Below are 16500 nucleotides of genomic sequence, written 5' to 3' on the forward strand. Positions count from 1 at the left end.
ATGACAACATTAAACAAAGTTTGAATTCTACAGTTTAATTTGGAATTAGGTTGAATTCACTTGAACAAATGATCAGTTCTGTCCGACTCTGATCCTCAAATCAAAGTCCAGAAACCAGACGTGATCTTCCCCAGAACGTTTCTTCAAAAATTCTGCTTTCATCTTTAAAATTTGATCTTTCTTTTTCTTTGTTTTGTTGTGTGGGGGCCATGTTGGCCATGTTGATTGTTAACTATTACCACCAAGTGGAACATCAAACATGAGCCTTCTGTAAAATGTGAGGTCTTCTTGTAAATTCGGCTTGGATTACAGCAGATAACTGTTTTAAATCAAGTCTCCAGCTACTTCAGTTGTTTACGCTGTTTTACAGTGAAGCTACAGAAATGTTTTGTGGACTACAACTACGATTTTCCATCAGCACAGGGGGAAAAGATAATGACTGGATTTATATTTTTGGATGCACTGCTCCTTTAAGATTTTGCTGTTTTCACTCACCTTTCAAACCCCCCTTTTTCAAAAACCCTTCAATTTCCACTTCAGTTCATAAACCCAACCTCTAGCAAATTGAAACTGAAGACATTTTTCTAGAAGATCTCTGCTTTTCTAGGTTGGTATTTGTACAGTAAAGACATCTACTAACAGTTTAACTGCAGAATGATCTGGAGACTGGCCACACGTGGACAGATGCATCTTAGAAACTCATGTACACACAGTTGGAGGTGATTTGCTCCACTTTGATGTTCACCAGCTCGGAGTCGGACAATACGCCGACGTGAATCATCAGCTCTCAAAGCCGAGTTAACGCGTGTAGCTGCAGAAAATTGGGCATGCATCAGAAAACCCATTTCCCATCATCACGGTGTCCGGCCGTCATTAGAGCGTCTGAGGATGAAAGGTGAGCAGCGAGCGGACGCTGATGAAAGCCACCGCTGCCCGCGTCTAATTTAACTCAGATATATGGAGGAGAGAGCTCGTTAAGACGCTGCCCTTTATAACGTCATTAAGATTGTTTCCCATCTGGTGGAGCCGTCGGCCCGAAGTCTGTCAGTGTGATCCACCAGTGGAGAAGCTCTGGAATGAAAGTCATTCGCCGTCCTTGTAGCTTCATGTGGATTGATTTCGGACACGAAATCTCCACATCTGGTCAACAATATATAAAACCGCTCCCCTGGACCTGAGTCTTTTATCTGTCAGGCACCTTTTAACCGATTCCTCTGTTGGTGTTACAGAATTAGAGGCACTCTGTTTGTCTCCGTGGTGTTTTCTTTAGCACCCTGTGTGCATTAGAGGCTCTGAAATCCAGACCTGAGGGGCTTTAATGGCACGTTATGTGCAATCAGCTCCTCCCTCAGAGGCACTTGTGTGAGCCTGGAGGTGACGAGGACCACACTGCTTGGCAGCCGGCCCGAATGTCATCAAAACCTGAGTGATCCGATCACAAGTGGACAGCTCTAAGTACAGGTGTGAATGTCCCCAAGATGCACTGAGGACGTTTCTTTCTTTCAGCAGTGTGTACGCACGTGTGGCCATATTGAAGGAGCGCATACTCAACTGATGTCCTCTGCGTAACCTCGAGTAACCACATCACCAGACTCCCTTAACAGATAAGGTGATTTTAAGAGTTGTTTCATGAGGAGTAACTCAACAAACTTTGTGAAATGGCTACGACAGATCCTGAATCATTGTCTCCTTCTTGTAAATTCAGCAAATGTTCTACGTGAACTTCTTTCTGTCTTTGTGTAGAAACATGGAGTCTGTTGGTCCCAGTGAAGTTTATTTGCATACAGAGCGGTGTGGTCACTCAGACGCAGGTTAACACCAGTCAGACATTTTGTAGAAAACTCTTGTCAGCCATCTTACCCAGAGTCAGATGAGACTGACATGAAGACATGGACAGAGACATGCCATTACATTCGAGTCACAGACCCTTACTGTCCACTTTTCTTCCAGATGAGTCCCGACTATCTTTGAAAATCCCAGAAGGTCATTTAACAGCACTTACTGTCGGCGTCCAGGATCCTCAGAGGCTCTTTTAGCCACTCAGATGAAAAAAAAAAAATCTGCAGAAGCTGCACAATAACACTGTTTTTCTGCGGTTTGACCAGTTATGACCGCTTCCAAACGGACACCGAGTATCTGAGACTGATATCAGTATTTGAATCATTCGTTCGATATTCATTTTTGACATGAATACATAACTTCTGGTCAAGATCCAAGAAATTTCTGTGTTTTTTGAAGACAATCAGGGCTTTAAATCACCCCCCAATTACCATGAAAAACACCTCTGAATTTGCCCTTTTTAAATTATGTTTTCAATTAAGGTGCAATATTAATTAGCAGCTTTTTTCTCCTTGGGGTTGAACCTCCATGTATGGTTAATTAATCAAATGTATTAAAGGGGTTTCAGCATGGATAAGAGGCAGAAACCTTTTAGGATTTAGTCAAGTTAAGACTCTTTTAAAGTATAAATCAACGGATCGCTTTCACACTACTGTAGGCAATAACAGCCTTAAACTGCCATCCATCTATCAGTCCATTAATTATCCTGTAAAAGTCTGTTAATGACATCATTATCAGCTCTAACCTATAGCTCCAGTGCAAGCGTCTGTGTCTTCAACAAAATCAAACCTCAGAGAGACTCCGGTTGGATTTTGAGCTCTGTGTTCAGTGTTTGTTGACTTATTTAAACCTGTAAATGTTTGAAGACCTTGTTTTATTTCATCTCCATCCTCGGTGCTGAGGGTTGTTTGTGCCCTGAACCTCCTGCTCTAGATATTCAATTAGACGTGTGAGCAGGTTCTTTGGACTTTCTGAAGCTTCTCATCCTGTCTCTGCTTTGTTGTGGCAGTAACATGCATCACTTCTTTGAATTTTCTGAGGAAAGAGTTGCTTCAGAGCAGCTCTGGTGAGTCTTGGTGCATACTCTCCGTCTTTCTCATTAAATCCTCCTTTATTCTAATTCCAGGTGGTTTTAAAAAGCTCTCTGCGCTCTCTGGTACCTGCTGTCATCTCGCTCTGCGTCTCCCCCTTCATTCACTTTCTCCTCGGCTCTCTCCAGGAGGGACGAGTCTCAGCTCTCCAGCCTGGAGAGGCTTTAAATGAGTGACCTTTGAGACAATCAGAGGTGCCCCGGCTCGAACAAATGCTGAATGGCGAGCGGCGGCCCCTGGGTCCTGATGCAGGCGGCTGCTCGGGCTGCCTGTGGATTACATTGATCCCCTGAAACAATGGGGCCCACCACGCTCATTGTTGAGGGGAATTAATAAATAACAACATGTGAATAAATGCAGGGGGTTTAATACTGAACTGTGGAGTCGTCTGCTCAGTTATAAAAGAGTTTCCCCTTCTTTTGTCAGAGAATCTGGGTTACTTTACTTCTCGCACAGTCAGCAGGTTTACAGACACACTTATATAACCATTAACCATGTGGCAGCACTGCTGTCCGAGTCGGGTATGTGAAGAAATCCTTCGTAAGGTTCAGATGTGTGATGTGATGTGTGGCTGATGATGGTGATACGTCAGCTGCAACATCACCAGACTCCCTTAACAAATGTAGTGATTTTAAGAGTTGTTTCATGAGGAGAAACTTGACAAATTTTCTAAATCATCGTCTCCTTCTTGTAAATTCAGCATTAAATCAAAACATGAAGTTGTTTGTTTCCTTGTAAGAAGTGTCAGTTTGTGGCAGCATCGAAAGAAGAAACATTTTATTGACGCTAAACATGTCAAATGTGTCTAAACATGGCTACTTCTTTGTCCCCGTGGAGAAAGTCCCCAGACTCCCTAAGTGTTGGCAGCTTCTCCTGGCAGCTGTTTTATAAAACAAGTACACATTGGTGAACATAAAGTGTTACTAGTTCTGGGATTGTAAAAACATTTTAAAATCATATTGATAAATGTAATCTTTTGATTAGAGCCTCATGTCATAGTTGGAAGAAGTTCAGGAAGGTGAGAAGAGTTGAATTATACTTTAGTCAAATGATTTAATCTCTTTACTTGTGTTGCCTTTATTTCAGAATAAGAGCACGCTGTTATTCAAGACAACCTAATCCTTCATAAACTGCGTTCAGTAAACTGACATAAACTGATCATGTTAGCCGTGATGAATTGAGGAACAGGAACCTGTAGATAGGAACATGACTGAAGAGAAGAAAACTGTGGCTCCTGAATGAACTCCACCTCCTCTCCAACACCTCCAGTCCACCTTAAAGCTGCAGCCTCCAGCTTGTGTTTTAAGGAGGACTTCCTTGTTGGTAATGCAGCGTCTCTAAATGAGTGTAAACCTCCTCTCAGCACTCTGGGTGGATAACGGGGAGCTCCGGTGGTCAGGCTGTTTCCTCTCAGGAAAAATAAATTCAGCTCGTTTGGGTGAATCGTATCGACATTGTGAAATTTTTTGTGATGAGAATCATATTTAAACTCCACTTTTTCCTCCACATTTGATGTTGTTTATCAAAGCGACTCTTTGCTGACGCATTTAAAGATAATATCTGCAGCCAGGAGGGACACTGAGGTCTGAAAACACTCTCTGACTGAGCCACGTCGCCTGCACACAACACAAATCCTTTATTTTCTTCTTCAGCGGATGCACAAACTGTCTGCTTCTGCCAGAGAAAAAGAAATCCCTCCCCTCCCCTCACCCACAGACCCGGCGTAGTCCGCAGAAGAGCATGAAAAAGGCAGCAGCGGGATGAGAAGGGGCAGTGGGATGGAATATAAAATATTTAGAGAGCCTCTTCTTTTCAGTAGTGCCAGGGTGAAGCGGAGGGGAAAGCGAGATGTACTTATCTCTGCTTTGGAAGATGTATTTTTCTTTTCCAGGCTGAGGAGGAGGATGGCTGGGTGGGGGAGGGGTCTGACTGTGTGTGTGTGTGTGTGTGTGTGTGTGTGTGTGATGATGATGATGATGAGGCCGGTCTGGTGGGGAGGACTGTAGGACAGGTGGAGCAGCAGCAGTGTGTCTGATTGTGTTTCACATCACATCACAGACAGTAGAGCTGCTTCTCTTACTGCAGCGCTGACACAAGAAACATCAGCTGTGGTTTCAGTTGACACACGTTCATATTCACAAAGGCACGATTCATCTTGTTAGTTTGTTTTAAAGTAGAAATACTGAGTAGTATTAGTGGTATTAATAGTAGTAACTTCAGTAGTATCAGTAGTAGTATCGCAGTAGTAACAGCAGGACCATTGGTATAAGCAGTAGTATCAGAAGTAGTCGTAATAGTAATATCATCTGAAGTAATAGTAGTAGTTGCTGTATCTGTAGTAGTAGTAGCAGTAGTAGTAGTAGTAGTAGTGGTTTCAGTAGTGTTAGCTGTAATATCAGTAAGAGAATTATTAGTAGTGGTTGCAGAATCAATAGGAGAAGTATTAGGAGTAATATACTGTAGTAGTAGTAGTTGTAGTTGTAGTATCAGGAGTAGTATACTGTAGCATTAGTAGTAGTAGTATCAGGAATAGTATACTGTAGCAGTAGTTGTAGTAGTTGTAGTAGTAGTATACTGTAGTATTAGTTGTAGTAGTGTACAGTAGTAGTAGTAGTAGTAGTAGTAGTAGTAGTAGTAGTAGTAGTAGTAGTAGTATCAGTAGTAGAAGTACTGTTGGTAGTAATAATATCAGTAGTTGCCCTCGTCTTCGTCTTTCTGTCTCTTTATTCATTCTCTGATCGTTGGCTTCAGTTCATCAGTTGTTTTTTCTTTGCTTCAAAACAAACTTTAATATTTCCTGTGAACAGACACGAGTGATGACTGATGGGTATTGTAGTTCTTTAGAGAACAGATGAGTACTCTGATAGGGATTGTAGTTCTTTGGAGAACAGATGAATGCTCTCTGATGGGTATTGTAGTTCTTTAGAGAACAGATGAGTACTCTGATGGGTATTGTAGTTCTTTAGAGAACAGATGAGTACTCTGATAGGGATTGTAGTTCTTTGGAGAACAGATGAATGCTCTCTGATGGGTATTGTAGTTCTTTAGAGAACAGATGAATGCTCTCTGATGGGTATTGTAGTTCTTTAGAGAACAGATGAGTACTCTGATGGGTATTGTAGTTCTTTAGAGAACAGATGAATGCTCTCTGATGGGTATTGTAGTTCTTTAGAGAACAGATGAATGCTCTCTGATGGGTATTGTAGTTCTTTAGAGAACAGCAGTGAAGTGTGCTCTGTGTACAAATACTGTCAACACGTCTCTCTGTGTCTCCGTGCAGAAGCTGGCAGTCAGAAGTTGTCCTGTAGGGACGACGAAGCCGCTGTCTCTCATCAAGCCTCCCAGCCAGGGCATCGCCATCTCCGTGGTGCCGGCCAAGGCTCCCGTTTCCATGGTGACGGCACATATTAACGGACAGAAGGCGGCGAGCTCGGAGCCGCTGCAGACGTCCCCCATCAACCTCCAGACGGGCGGCAGGGCGGCGGCGGCCGGAGTCCACCTGTTCAGCAGCAGGAGAGCTGGAGAGCTGCCTCCCTCTCAGGTAAAAACCTCTGACATCACAACACCTGGAACACCTGTGTGGGGGGAGGGGCCAGTGAGAGCACTGCAGGACGATAAAGTTCAGTGCAGTTTCTCTGATGAACAAGCTTTCAGACCAGACCTCCTGGTGTCTTCTTCGTGCTCCTGTACCTCTCTTCTTCTGTTTGAAATGGTTTGATATAGTTGAGTGAAGCGTGTCTGATTCCAGGTGTCAACTGTAAAAATCTTGTTTACCTGAGAGCATAAATCTGGACTTTCTCTGACACGTGAAACACATATCGTGCTGTTGTTTGATTGGATCCAATACGCCTCCAGATACACAAGCTTCCACCTGATTCAGGGGCCGTACATTTGTTTAATTTAGTCATTCCTTCTCCATTAAAGATCAATTAAGCTATTTATAAAAAAACACAAGTCTTTAGTAGCTGTCTTTGCAGCAGTAATAGTAAAAAAGACTTGCAGTAATATTAAACGTAGTCATAGGAGGAATACTTGTAGTGACATAGTGTTTGCAGTACTGGAGAGGTCACACTTACAGTAACTATTGATTATTGTAGCAGGAGTTGTAAAAAGTAGTAGTATCCATAGTAATAGTAGTTGTAGTAGTATCAGTCTTAGCAGTATCAGTAATATAAACAGTAGTAGAAGTATCAGTAGTAGTATCAGCAGTACTAGTAGTGCAGTATATTGTCTGTGGCCTGTGAAACACATACAGTATTGCTGTGTATTGCTGTGTATTGCTGTGTGCTGTAACAGGAGCAGGTTGCTGCTGTTGTGTTTTCAGTCCGTCTCTGAGTGTCTGTTAGGATTCAGGCCAGCGTCTCCTCCACGCTCTGTATTCAGCACCATCACTTCCATCAGCACACAGCCGGGGATCAGAGCTTCACGCTCCACACTGGCAGCCTCCACACTATTACTGTAATTGCACGGCCCCATAGAGGGAGGAGGGCCGAGCCGCGGGGCCCTCAGGCTCCGGCTTTATGATTCCTCTGTCTGTCCGTCCATCAACATGTCTTAAAGAAGACGGAACATGTCTGTCAGCGTGACACCTCCAGATAGGTCCTCAGCAGAGACTGGTGAACTTTAAAACCCCATGAAGAGACAGCACTTGATCTCTCTTTATTAGTTCTACTGCGAGCGTGACCGAGAGGTTTCAACCAAAACATCTTCACAATCCGTCACAATGAGCAGCCGGTAGGAGCGGGGCTCGATCAATACTCCTCCAGGTACACGTGCAAGAAAAACCTGTCAGTCATTTTCTCAATGAATCGATTAGTTTAGTCAGTAATATGTCAGAAAACATGTTGATCATGGATGATCTCAGATGTTCTGCTGCTTCAGAGACTCAGGTACTGTCACAGAGCAGGAGAGGGCCAGGCAGCATCTGTAGTACTATCTGTAGTAGTATCTGTAGTAGTATCTGTAGTAGTATCTGTAGTAGTATCTGTAGTACTATCTGTAGTAGTATCTGTAGTACTATCTGTAGTAGTATCTGTAGTAGTATCTGTAGTAGTATCTGTAGTACTATCTGTAGTAGTATCTGTAGTACTATCTGTAGTAGTATCTGTAGTAGTATCTGTAGTACTATCTGTAGAGGTAGTAGTAGTAGTATCTGTAGTAGTATCTGTAGTAGTATCTGTATCAGTATCTGTAGTACTATCTGTAGTAGTATCTGTATTAGTATCTGTAGTACTATCTGTAGTAGTATCTGTAGTAGTATCTGTAGTACTATCTGTAGAGGTAGTAGTAGTAGTATCTGTAGTAGTAGTACTATCTGTATCTGTAGTAGTATCTGTATCAGTAGTAGTATCTGTAGTAGTATCTGTATCAGTAGTAGTAGTAGTATCTGTAGAGGTAGTACTATCTGTATCAGTAGTAGTAGTAGTATCTGTAGAGGTAGTACTATCTGTATCAGTAGTAGTAGTATCTGTAATAGTATCTGTAGAGGTATCTGTAGTAGTATCTGTAGTAGTAGTACTATCTGTATCAGTAGTATCAGTAGTAGTAGTAGTAGTAGTAGTAGTATCTGTAGTAGTAGTAGTAGTCGTAGTAGTAGTAGTATCTGTAGTAGTAGGAGTATTAGTATCTGTAGTAGTAGTAGTATCTGTAGTAGTAGTAGTAGTAGTAGTAGTAGTAGTAGTAGTATCATCTCTGGCAGCCATGTTGATATAAAGTATAAATACATTGGTAGGATTAATATACAGTACAATATACACAATACAGTATATAGTGTGTGTGCAGTGTATGTAGTATACACAGTATGCAGTAGTAGTATTAGTAGTAGTAGTGGAGGAGAGTACTCTGAGTATTTGTGTATTTAAGTGGTTGTTGAGGTTCAGGGAGGAGCCAGCTGCCCCTCGGAGCTCTCTGATTGGCTGATTCCTCGTCTCGTCCCCGGTTGGGATGCAGAACAGGTCTGAGGCTCCGACACAAACGCAGACGTTTGCTGCGATAACGCTGCTGTGCTTCATCAGCGTGTCACTGCTCCCTCCTCCCTCTGCTCCTCCACCCTCCTGTCGGCGGTGGCGGTGGCGGTGGCGGTGGAGGTGACGGGGTCAGGCGGCAGCAGGATTGTTTCCTGGCTCTTTATGGCCGACGGTGTTCTTCACACAGCTGCCTGCTGTAAAAGAAAAACCCCTCGCAGGCCTCCACGCTTTTCTCCCCTCCATCAATCGAGAGTCATAAAGGCTCAGCCAATCAGAGGTGTGGACCGAGGGGGGGAGGTGGAGGAGGTGGAGGAGGGGTGGAGGGGGAGCAGGTCCCTCAGACCACCTGGCCACTAATTTGGAGATCAATAATGAGGTGTAATGGGATTGCTGCTCTGCATGAGTGCACACATTATAGCTGCATTGTTTCAGAGAGGACACACACACACACACACACACACACACACACACACACACACACACACACACACACACACACAGCTGCTGGCTCTACACATTCACACTTTATCTCAACTTTTTCTTTATTATATTTGTCTTTTTTAAAATCTGCTAAAAGGCGAGTTTTCAGTGATAAAATGTAACTTAGTACATTTACTCAGGTACTGGTCTTAAGTACAATTTTGAAGTACTTTCTTGAGTTTCTTGAGTATTTCCATTTTCTGCTACTTTACACTTTTACTTATAGTGTACTTTTACTCAACTACATTTATTTGGTAAATTTTGTTACCAGTTACTTTAGTAGCACTCCGTACACCGTGTCTTTACTTTTACTCGAGTATGACTGTTGGATACTTTTTACAGCTTTCAGAGGATTTGTTAACAAAAATGTAACAAATTTCAGTGGAGTTTGGTTGAAAGTTGGTCCGTAACTCAAAGTCAGTGAGCTGTTTATGTTTTTGCATTAAATATTTAGTTTGAAGAAAATCCAGTTTATAAAAAACACTTCCTGAAATAACTTTTCTTTTTACGAAAAATGGAAATTATACATAAAATAAAAGTTGAGTTCAAGTTCCTTGAAGTTAATTATTTAAAAAAAGGCCTAACAAGGATTTAGTCATGACGTCTCCCTGAACAATAAAACAATACTCACATTGTCAAAGATGGAAATATGAAGTTTATGATATAAAATAAACTGAAACGAATGAGCAGAAGTCTTCCTGATGATATCCTGAGCTTCAGATTAATGGCTGAGCACCTTGAGGTAGATGAGTCTGTTGTTAAAATCCTGTCCACTGATTGGAGACTCGGTTCTGTTTAGCGCCTTTAAGCAGAGGAACAAAGAGGCGACGAGGAGGCAGGATGCTGCTTTCACGCTGATCCTGCCTCTTTCATGGCTCTCCATCTCACCACCGCCTTCCAAACACATCTTTATCCTCTTTAAACAGCAGCCAAGGTCGTCTCCGACATCCGCCTCCGAGTCTCGTCGACGCCGGGGGAAGGTAGATGGTCTCTTCGTTCGCTCTCAGAGCTGTGAACAACGAACAGTGAAATAAAACATGAAGATGAACTATGAGTTCTTGTATCTGCTGCTCTGAGAGGAAGAGAAAACACTGTACACATGGACTCGGCTCTAGTTCTGGTTCTAGAGTACTTCCAGGATATTTAGGGGTCAGCATCTAACAAAATCAGGAAGTCCTGGAGTCCTGGTGTAGGTTCTCAAGGTGTTGGAGAAAGTTTTACAGGTCCTGGAGAACGTTCAAATGTCTTTGAGGATAATCAAGGAGGATGTTCTATAGGTTCGTTACACTCAACAGGTTCTATTGATTATGGAGGATGTATGAAAACCTGGAGAAAGTTCTGGTCTTGAGGTACTTCAGGTTTTTAGTAAACTTTCAAGAATCAAGTTCCAGTGCTCGTAGGGAAAGTTCCAGGTTTCTTGGGCTTGTGGACAATGTTCTTGAGTTTCTGGAAGCAAGCTGGAGAGAACTGTAGTTGTTCTTGATGAAGTCTGGATTGTCTGGATGCTTCAGCCATCATGTTTCTGTGTTTTCCAGGATTCCTCGAGGAGGTTCCACAGGTCTTTGAGGACTCAAGGTTCTGTTTGTAGGAATCTGGGAGTCCATATGAGGGTGTTAGGGATTCTTGGGGAGGTTCTTTTGGTCCCTGAGGAGGTTCTGGAGGTCCTTCTGGATGTTTTGAGCATTGTAGAACAGAAGTCAGAACAGAGGTTCTATGGGTTCTTCACAGTGAACAGGTTCTGTTAGGGTCCTTTTATAATGTTCCAGTGAGGAAGTCCCATCGGAAGGAGAAGAGGTTCAGGTTGGAGCAGTTATCTAAGAAAAGGAAGTGGACCTTCTCTGACGGCAGCTTGTTACGGTGAACATTTCCTCTGGAACTGAACATCTTTGGGTCCAAACACGTTTTTGAGATCAACATTTTTCACCATTACTGACGACGACTCGATGACTCCAGGGGGATAATCATCAGAGTTAACGAGAATGAAAATATAAAAACATGCCCCTCTGCAGCCGTCTTCATTTTTAAGCTATGAATGTAAAAGATGAATTTTCAGCATCAATATTTAGAGAATCAGCGATGAAAGACGCGTCAGAGGTGGATAAGTTGACTGATGCAGCGGCTCTCCACCGCTTTCTAACGTGGATGTTTGGAGGTTGGTTTCAAACCCACGCTGTGTGAAGAGGATCAGGTCTGATTGTGAAACACTGAATAAAAGAAGGCAGAGGATTCAAACCGAACTGTTTACACTCAGCAGAGCCTCCTCACAGCAGCACCTCATTATCCTGCACAGTTCATCTCTCAGCTCAGAGCATGAATGAAATGAAAAGCTTCTTCATGGTGGAGATGGACCGAGCTGCCGCGGCCTCAGACGGCACCCTCTGCTGGCAGCTGCAGGAACAGCAGCTTCACAGTGACGTCTGTAATCTGACGTGTTGAAAACATCTGAAGTCTCAACGTGAATTCTGTTTGAGGACGACGAGTTTTCACTGTTGAGTTGTTGAGTCACTTATTTTCTGCACAAATCTGTGGAGAACTGAAACTGCTGACGAGGAGAGAGAAGAGAAAACAAGGCTCTATAAATAAGTTATATAAATAAGTTACATGCCATTAAATGCACCAAAAATAATAATCATATGTATTATTATTACTTGTATTATAATTATAATACTTAAATAAATACTTAATTAATTTAATAAATAAAAAGGTTGATAATTGCAATGGTAAATAAATAAGTGCATTAAGTACGGAGAATTCAAACTGCCAAAATAAAAATAGAAAAAAAGAAATGGCTTCATAAATATGTTAAAATTAATGCAGTTATTATTTAATTTATAAAATGTGACATTAATGTTTGTATTTTTGTTCTTTTTTGCCTCTGTTGTTATTTACCTTTGTGTTAATTCCTCTAACTTTTTTTTATTATTATTTTTTTTACTTTAAAAAAACTTTAAACTTAACTTTGGTTATTTACCTAATTGTATCTGTATAGTTTCCTTTTTGTATATCGTAAGATAATAAATACATACAACAAATAATAAATTAATCAAATGGTAAAACAAAGGAAAAATAAATAAACGGGAATTAATACAAAAGTAAGTAAATACAGAAATAAGTGTATAAATCTACAGAAGACTGAAACGGCTGAAATCCTTAATGTAGGAAGAAAAAAAGTAAAAAAAAAAATTGATGCAAATAATATAAATGCACCAAAAAGGCATCTGTATTTATTTACTTTTGTAATAATTCTCCCTATTTTTTATTTTATTTTCCCATTTAATTTATTCATTTTGAAATGAAGGTATTTACATATTTACATCTGTATAACTTTCTTCAGTACTTAAATTAAAAGTAAAGTAAAGAAAGTAAATAAATATGTGAGTTAATAGATAAATCAAAACATAAACTTGTAAACTGATGTTACATTTTATAAATTAATAGCCTACTGTGTTTTTATGAATTAATTTTGGTGGATTTGATGGCATAGTTATTTAGTGCGCCATTTGTTTATTTATTTTATTTAAATTTTGGCAGTTTCAGTCCTCCATATAAACCCACTCACACCTCCTAACACCTTCAGTGGGCTGTGACAGGACACCTGATGAAACATGTCGTTTTGTTTGTGATTGTCTTCGTTCTCGTCAGTTGGACTTTTTTTGTTTTTCTGGAGGAGAACTGTGAAATCGTGCCGCCTGCTGGACAGGACGGGTCTGTGCGTTCCTGTGAAACAGCAGGAAACATGAAGTGATCCAGAATAGAAACATGAACTCTGATGAACTTGAATCTGAGCTGCCTTCATGTCGACTCTGCTGCTGACTTCACGTTTCAGACGACGGAGAAGTCGCAGAGAAAAAGATGAAACATGTCGCTGTGTTTTGTCCTCGACTGCTGCGTGTGCACTTCCTCCTCCTCCTCCTCCTCCTCCTCGTCCTCGTCCTCCTGCTGCTGTGATGACAGGACAAATGATGGCAAACTGAGAGCCTCAGAGCCTTCAGCTGACGAGCTCATATCCACTTTCCTCTATAATCCCTCCGTCTCCTCCCTCTCTCTGTCACCACCTTGACTTCCTTTCATCCTCTCACAAAGTCGACTGACATCTTCTCTGAGAACAGTTTTCTGAAACGTGTGGGATCAGATGCTCAGAACGTTCAGACTTCTGCTCAGTGATTGACTTTGATGTGATGATGAATTCGTATCTTTAACGCTGCTGTTTCCTCGGCTTATTGTCACTCTGTGAATCTGGTTTCCAAAGTTATTTTTAGCCGTCTGACACATTCACTTCTCTGTCCTTCCTCCGGAAATCACAGAGCGCCTCGTTTATTAAAGGAACAAATCAACAATTTAGGGAATCCTCCTGTTGTGTGTCCAGAAGACTGAGAAGTTACAAGAGTTCAGGGGCTCAAAATCTGAAACTGAGCGGTAGAAAAGCTCCCAAGATCGACTGGAAGGCAGCTGAGGACAGTCTCGATCCAGAGTAGACGTCTGGTAGGAAGTCTGAGTGGGTCACCTCATATCACCACCCGATCAGACTGAATCTGAGTGGTGCTGATGATGACTGAGCCTGACTTTATATCATCAGGAGGAGACGATGACTGAGCCTGACTTTATATCATCAGGAGGAGACGATGGCTGAGCCTGACTTTATATCATCAGGAGGAGACGATGGCTGAGCCTGACTTTATATCATCAGGAGGAGACGATGGCTGAGCCTGACTTTATATCATCAGGAGGAGACGATGACTGAGCCTGACTTTATATCATCAGGAGGAGGAGATGATGGCTGAGCCTGACTTTATATCATCAGGAGGAGGAGATGATGGCTGAGCCTGACTTTATATCATCAGGAGGAGACGACGACTGAGCCTGACTTTATATCATCAGGAGGAGACGATGACTGAGCCTGACTTTATATCATCAGGAGGAGACGATGACTGAGCCTGACTTTATATCATCAGGAGGAGGAGATGATGGCTGAGCCTGACTTTATATCATCAGGAGGAGATGATGACTGAGCCTGACTTTATATCATCAGGAGGAGATGATGGCTGAGCCTGACTTTATATCATCAGGAGGAGACGATGACTGAGCCTGACTTTATATCATCGGGAGGAGACGATGGCTGAGCCTGACTTTATATCATCAGGAGGAGACGATGACTGGGTTTACATGTTTTGGTTGAACTGCTCCTTTAATCACAGCCTCCACATTCTTCTGAGGTGGATTAAATTCACCTGTTCTCCATCTTGGCCTCGCGCTGCCACCCAGGATACAGGATCCAGTGTTTAGCTTTAGCTTAGCACAAAGCCTGGACGCAGAGGGAAACTCTTCCCCTCCCACAGTGTTTACATTCACATCTTCAGAGGACAAAGCGAAGCCTCCCCCCTCCTCCCCCTCCTCCCCCGGCTGGTTGATCTCAGCAGTTTGTGAGACTTGGGGGAGGAGGATTGTCAGTGTTTGCTGCAGAGCTGTCGTCCATCTCACCGATGCTCCTGACTTTAATATTTTGAACATTTGTTTTTTAACTGTAAAAAGAGGAAACCACTGGTCCGAGGCTGTGTTCACTGCTCACGCTGGAGAGGAGGAGGAGGAGGACGAGGCCCCTGAAGAGAAGGTGCTTAGGTTTGGAGAAAAGAGGAAGCAATTAGGAAAATGAAAGCCCTCGCACTGCAAGAATTTTCATCTCTGCAGTTGCCATGGGAACAGGCCTCGGCCTCCTCCCCCCTCCTCCTCCTCGCCGAGCTGCGGCACAATACGACGGAACGAAGGGATTTTCACAGAAGAAGAAAGGAGGGAGGCAGCTGAGCTCGGAGGGGGAGGAGGAGAAACTTTCTGCCTTTCTTCTGATCTGTGAGCAGCCGACAGGAGAGACGCTTCATTTAACGTCCAGCTCCGCTTCAGTTTGACGGGGTCGCCATTTTTCAACCGTGGCCTCGTTCAAATGAACTTTATTTAAAGCGTTTACAGTGACAACATTTATCTACACGGCCTCCTGATTTAACCCTTAAAGCACACGGAGCAGTTTTAGGCCTCTGTCTGTCCTGGTTTGTTAACATCAGCTGTCGTCCATCGTTTGATTCAGGAGGAGCTGAAGTTTCAGTCTGAATCATTATTTTGTCTGAGCGTGGAGGACTTTACCAGGATGTTTAGTCAGGATTTGTAGTTTCTTTGCTGTGAACTCAGACAGAAACTCAGGAAATGTAGTTTTTTTAATTAAAAAGATGAACTTGTTATAATATTATCCTCAGTGTTTTTCAGTGATTTCACTTACTGACCGTGTTGATGTGTCTAAGACAGTTCAGACAGACAGTAAACACAAATGGGTTTTGGGTTTTCTGGATGAATAACTGCTGCAGAGCGTGATGATGTCATCAGGTTCACTACGGAGCCCCTGAATGCCCAAACAAGACGAGTGTGTGACGCCACTGAACAACCTGCACTTCACTTCACATGAGATTTTAAAGCTGTGGAGAGGTTCACAGGTTATTAAAGATTTGAGAACAGCAGCTGTTTTTATCCTCTGGGTCTGATTTATATTTGAACTCATCGCAACTTTGTGTTATTTTTACTTTAAACACAACACAATTAAAACAAAGTGTGTAGAGAGACGCACAACTGCAGCAGGAGATAAGGGAGAAGAAATACATCATTATTTCTTGTTTAAAGGATTTTTAGGATTTTTGTTCCTGAAAACTTTTCAACATGAAAATATGCATAAAATCCTGTTTCAGAAACATTACATTACTGACGATGACTCAAACAATTATTAGACAAATGTTTAAAGTAATTATATCAAACTTTTATCAACAATTGTTTAGGTTCTGTCAAAGAAAATAATGTGGAGATAATTATCAGTATCTTTTATCGTCCAGCTGTTCTGCTAAAGGGTGGGGAAGTATTTGTGGACGGACCGACTCGCAGAGACAGGAAGTGACTCGACGCAGCAGTTTAGGTTGAAAACGGTTTAATGTTCAGACGAGTTGAAGCACATTTTGATTTGACTTCTGAGAGCATCCATACAGACGAGAAAGAAATGCAGCCACTGAGAAAACCATCCCGGCAGCCAATCAGGTGCCAGAACACACAAACAGGAAAACACAACTTTAACAATCAGTGTTAGATGTGGAAGT

The 16500-nt window shown here is 42.2% G+C and overlaps 1 protein-coding gene across 4 annotated transcripts in view; it reads left to right on the forward strand.

Annotated features, from left to right (window-relative positions):
* phf21b (PHD finger protein 21B) overlaps window positions 1-16500 on the forward strand; it is an 86125-nt gene that overhangs the window by 58587 nt on the left and 11038 nt on the right. For all 4 annotated transcript variants that reach the window (XM_084345318.1, XM_084345319.1, XM_084345321.1 and 1 more), the window contains exon 4: window positions 6211-6471. In XM_084345318.1, coding sequence (XP_084201444.1) covers window positions 6211-6471 — 261 coding nt within the window. The remainder of the gene's footprint in view (window positions 1-6210; window positions 6472-16500) is intronic.

The sequence above is a fragment of the Pagrus pagrus genome (assembly GCF_965226575.1).
Source record: "Pagrus pagrus genome assembly, chromosome: 23".
NCBI classification, from domain to species: domain Eukaryota; kingdom Metazoa; phylum Chordata; class Actinopteri; order Spariformes; family Sparidae; genus Pagrus; species Pagrus pagrus.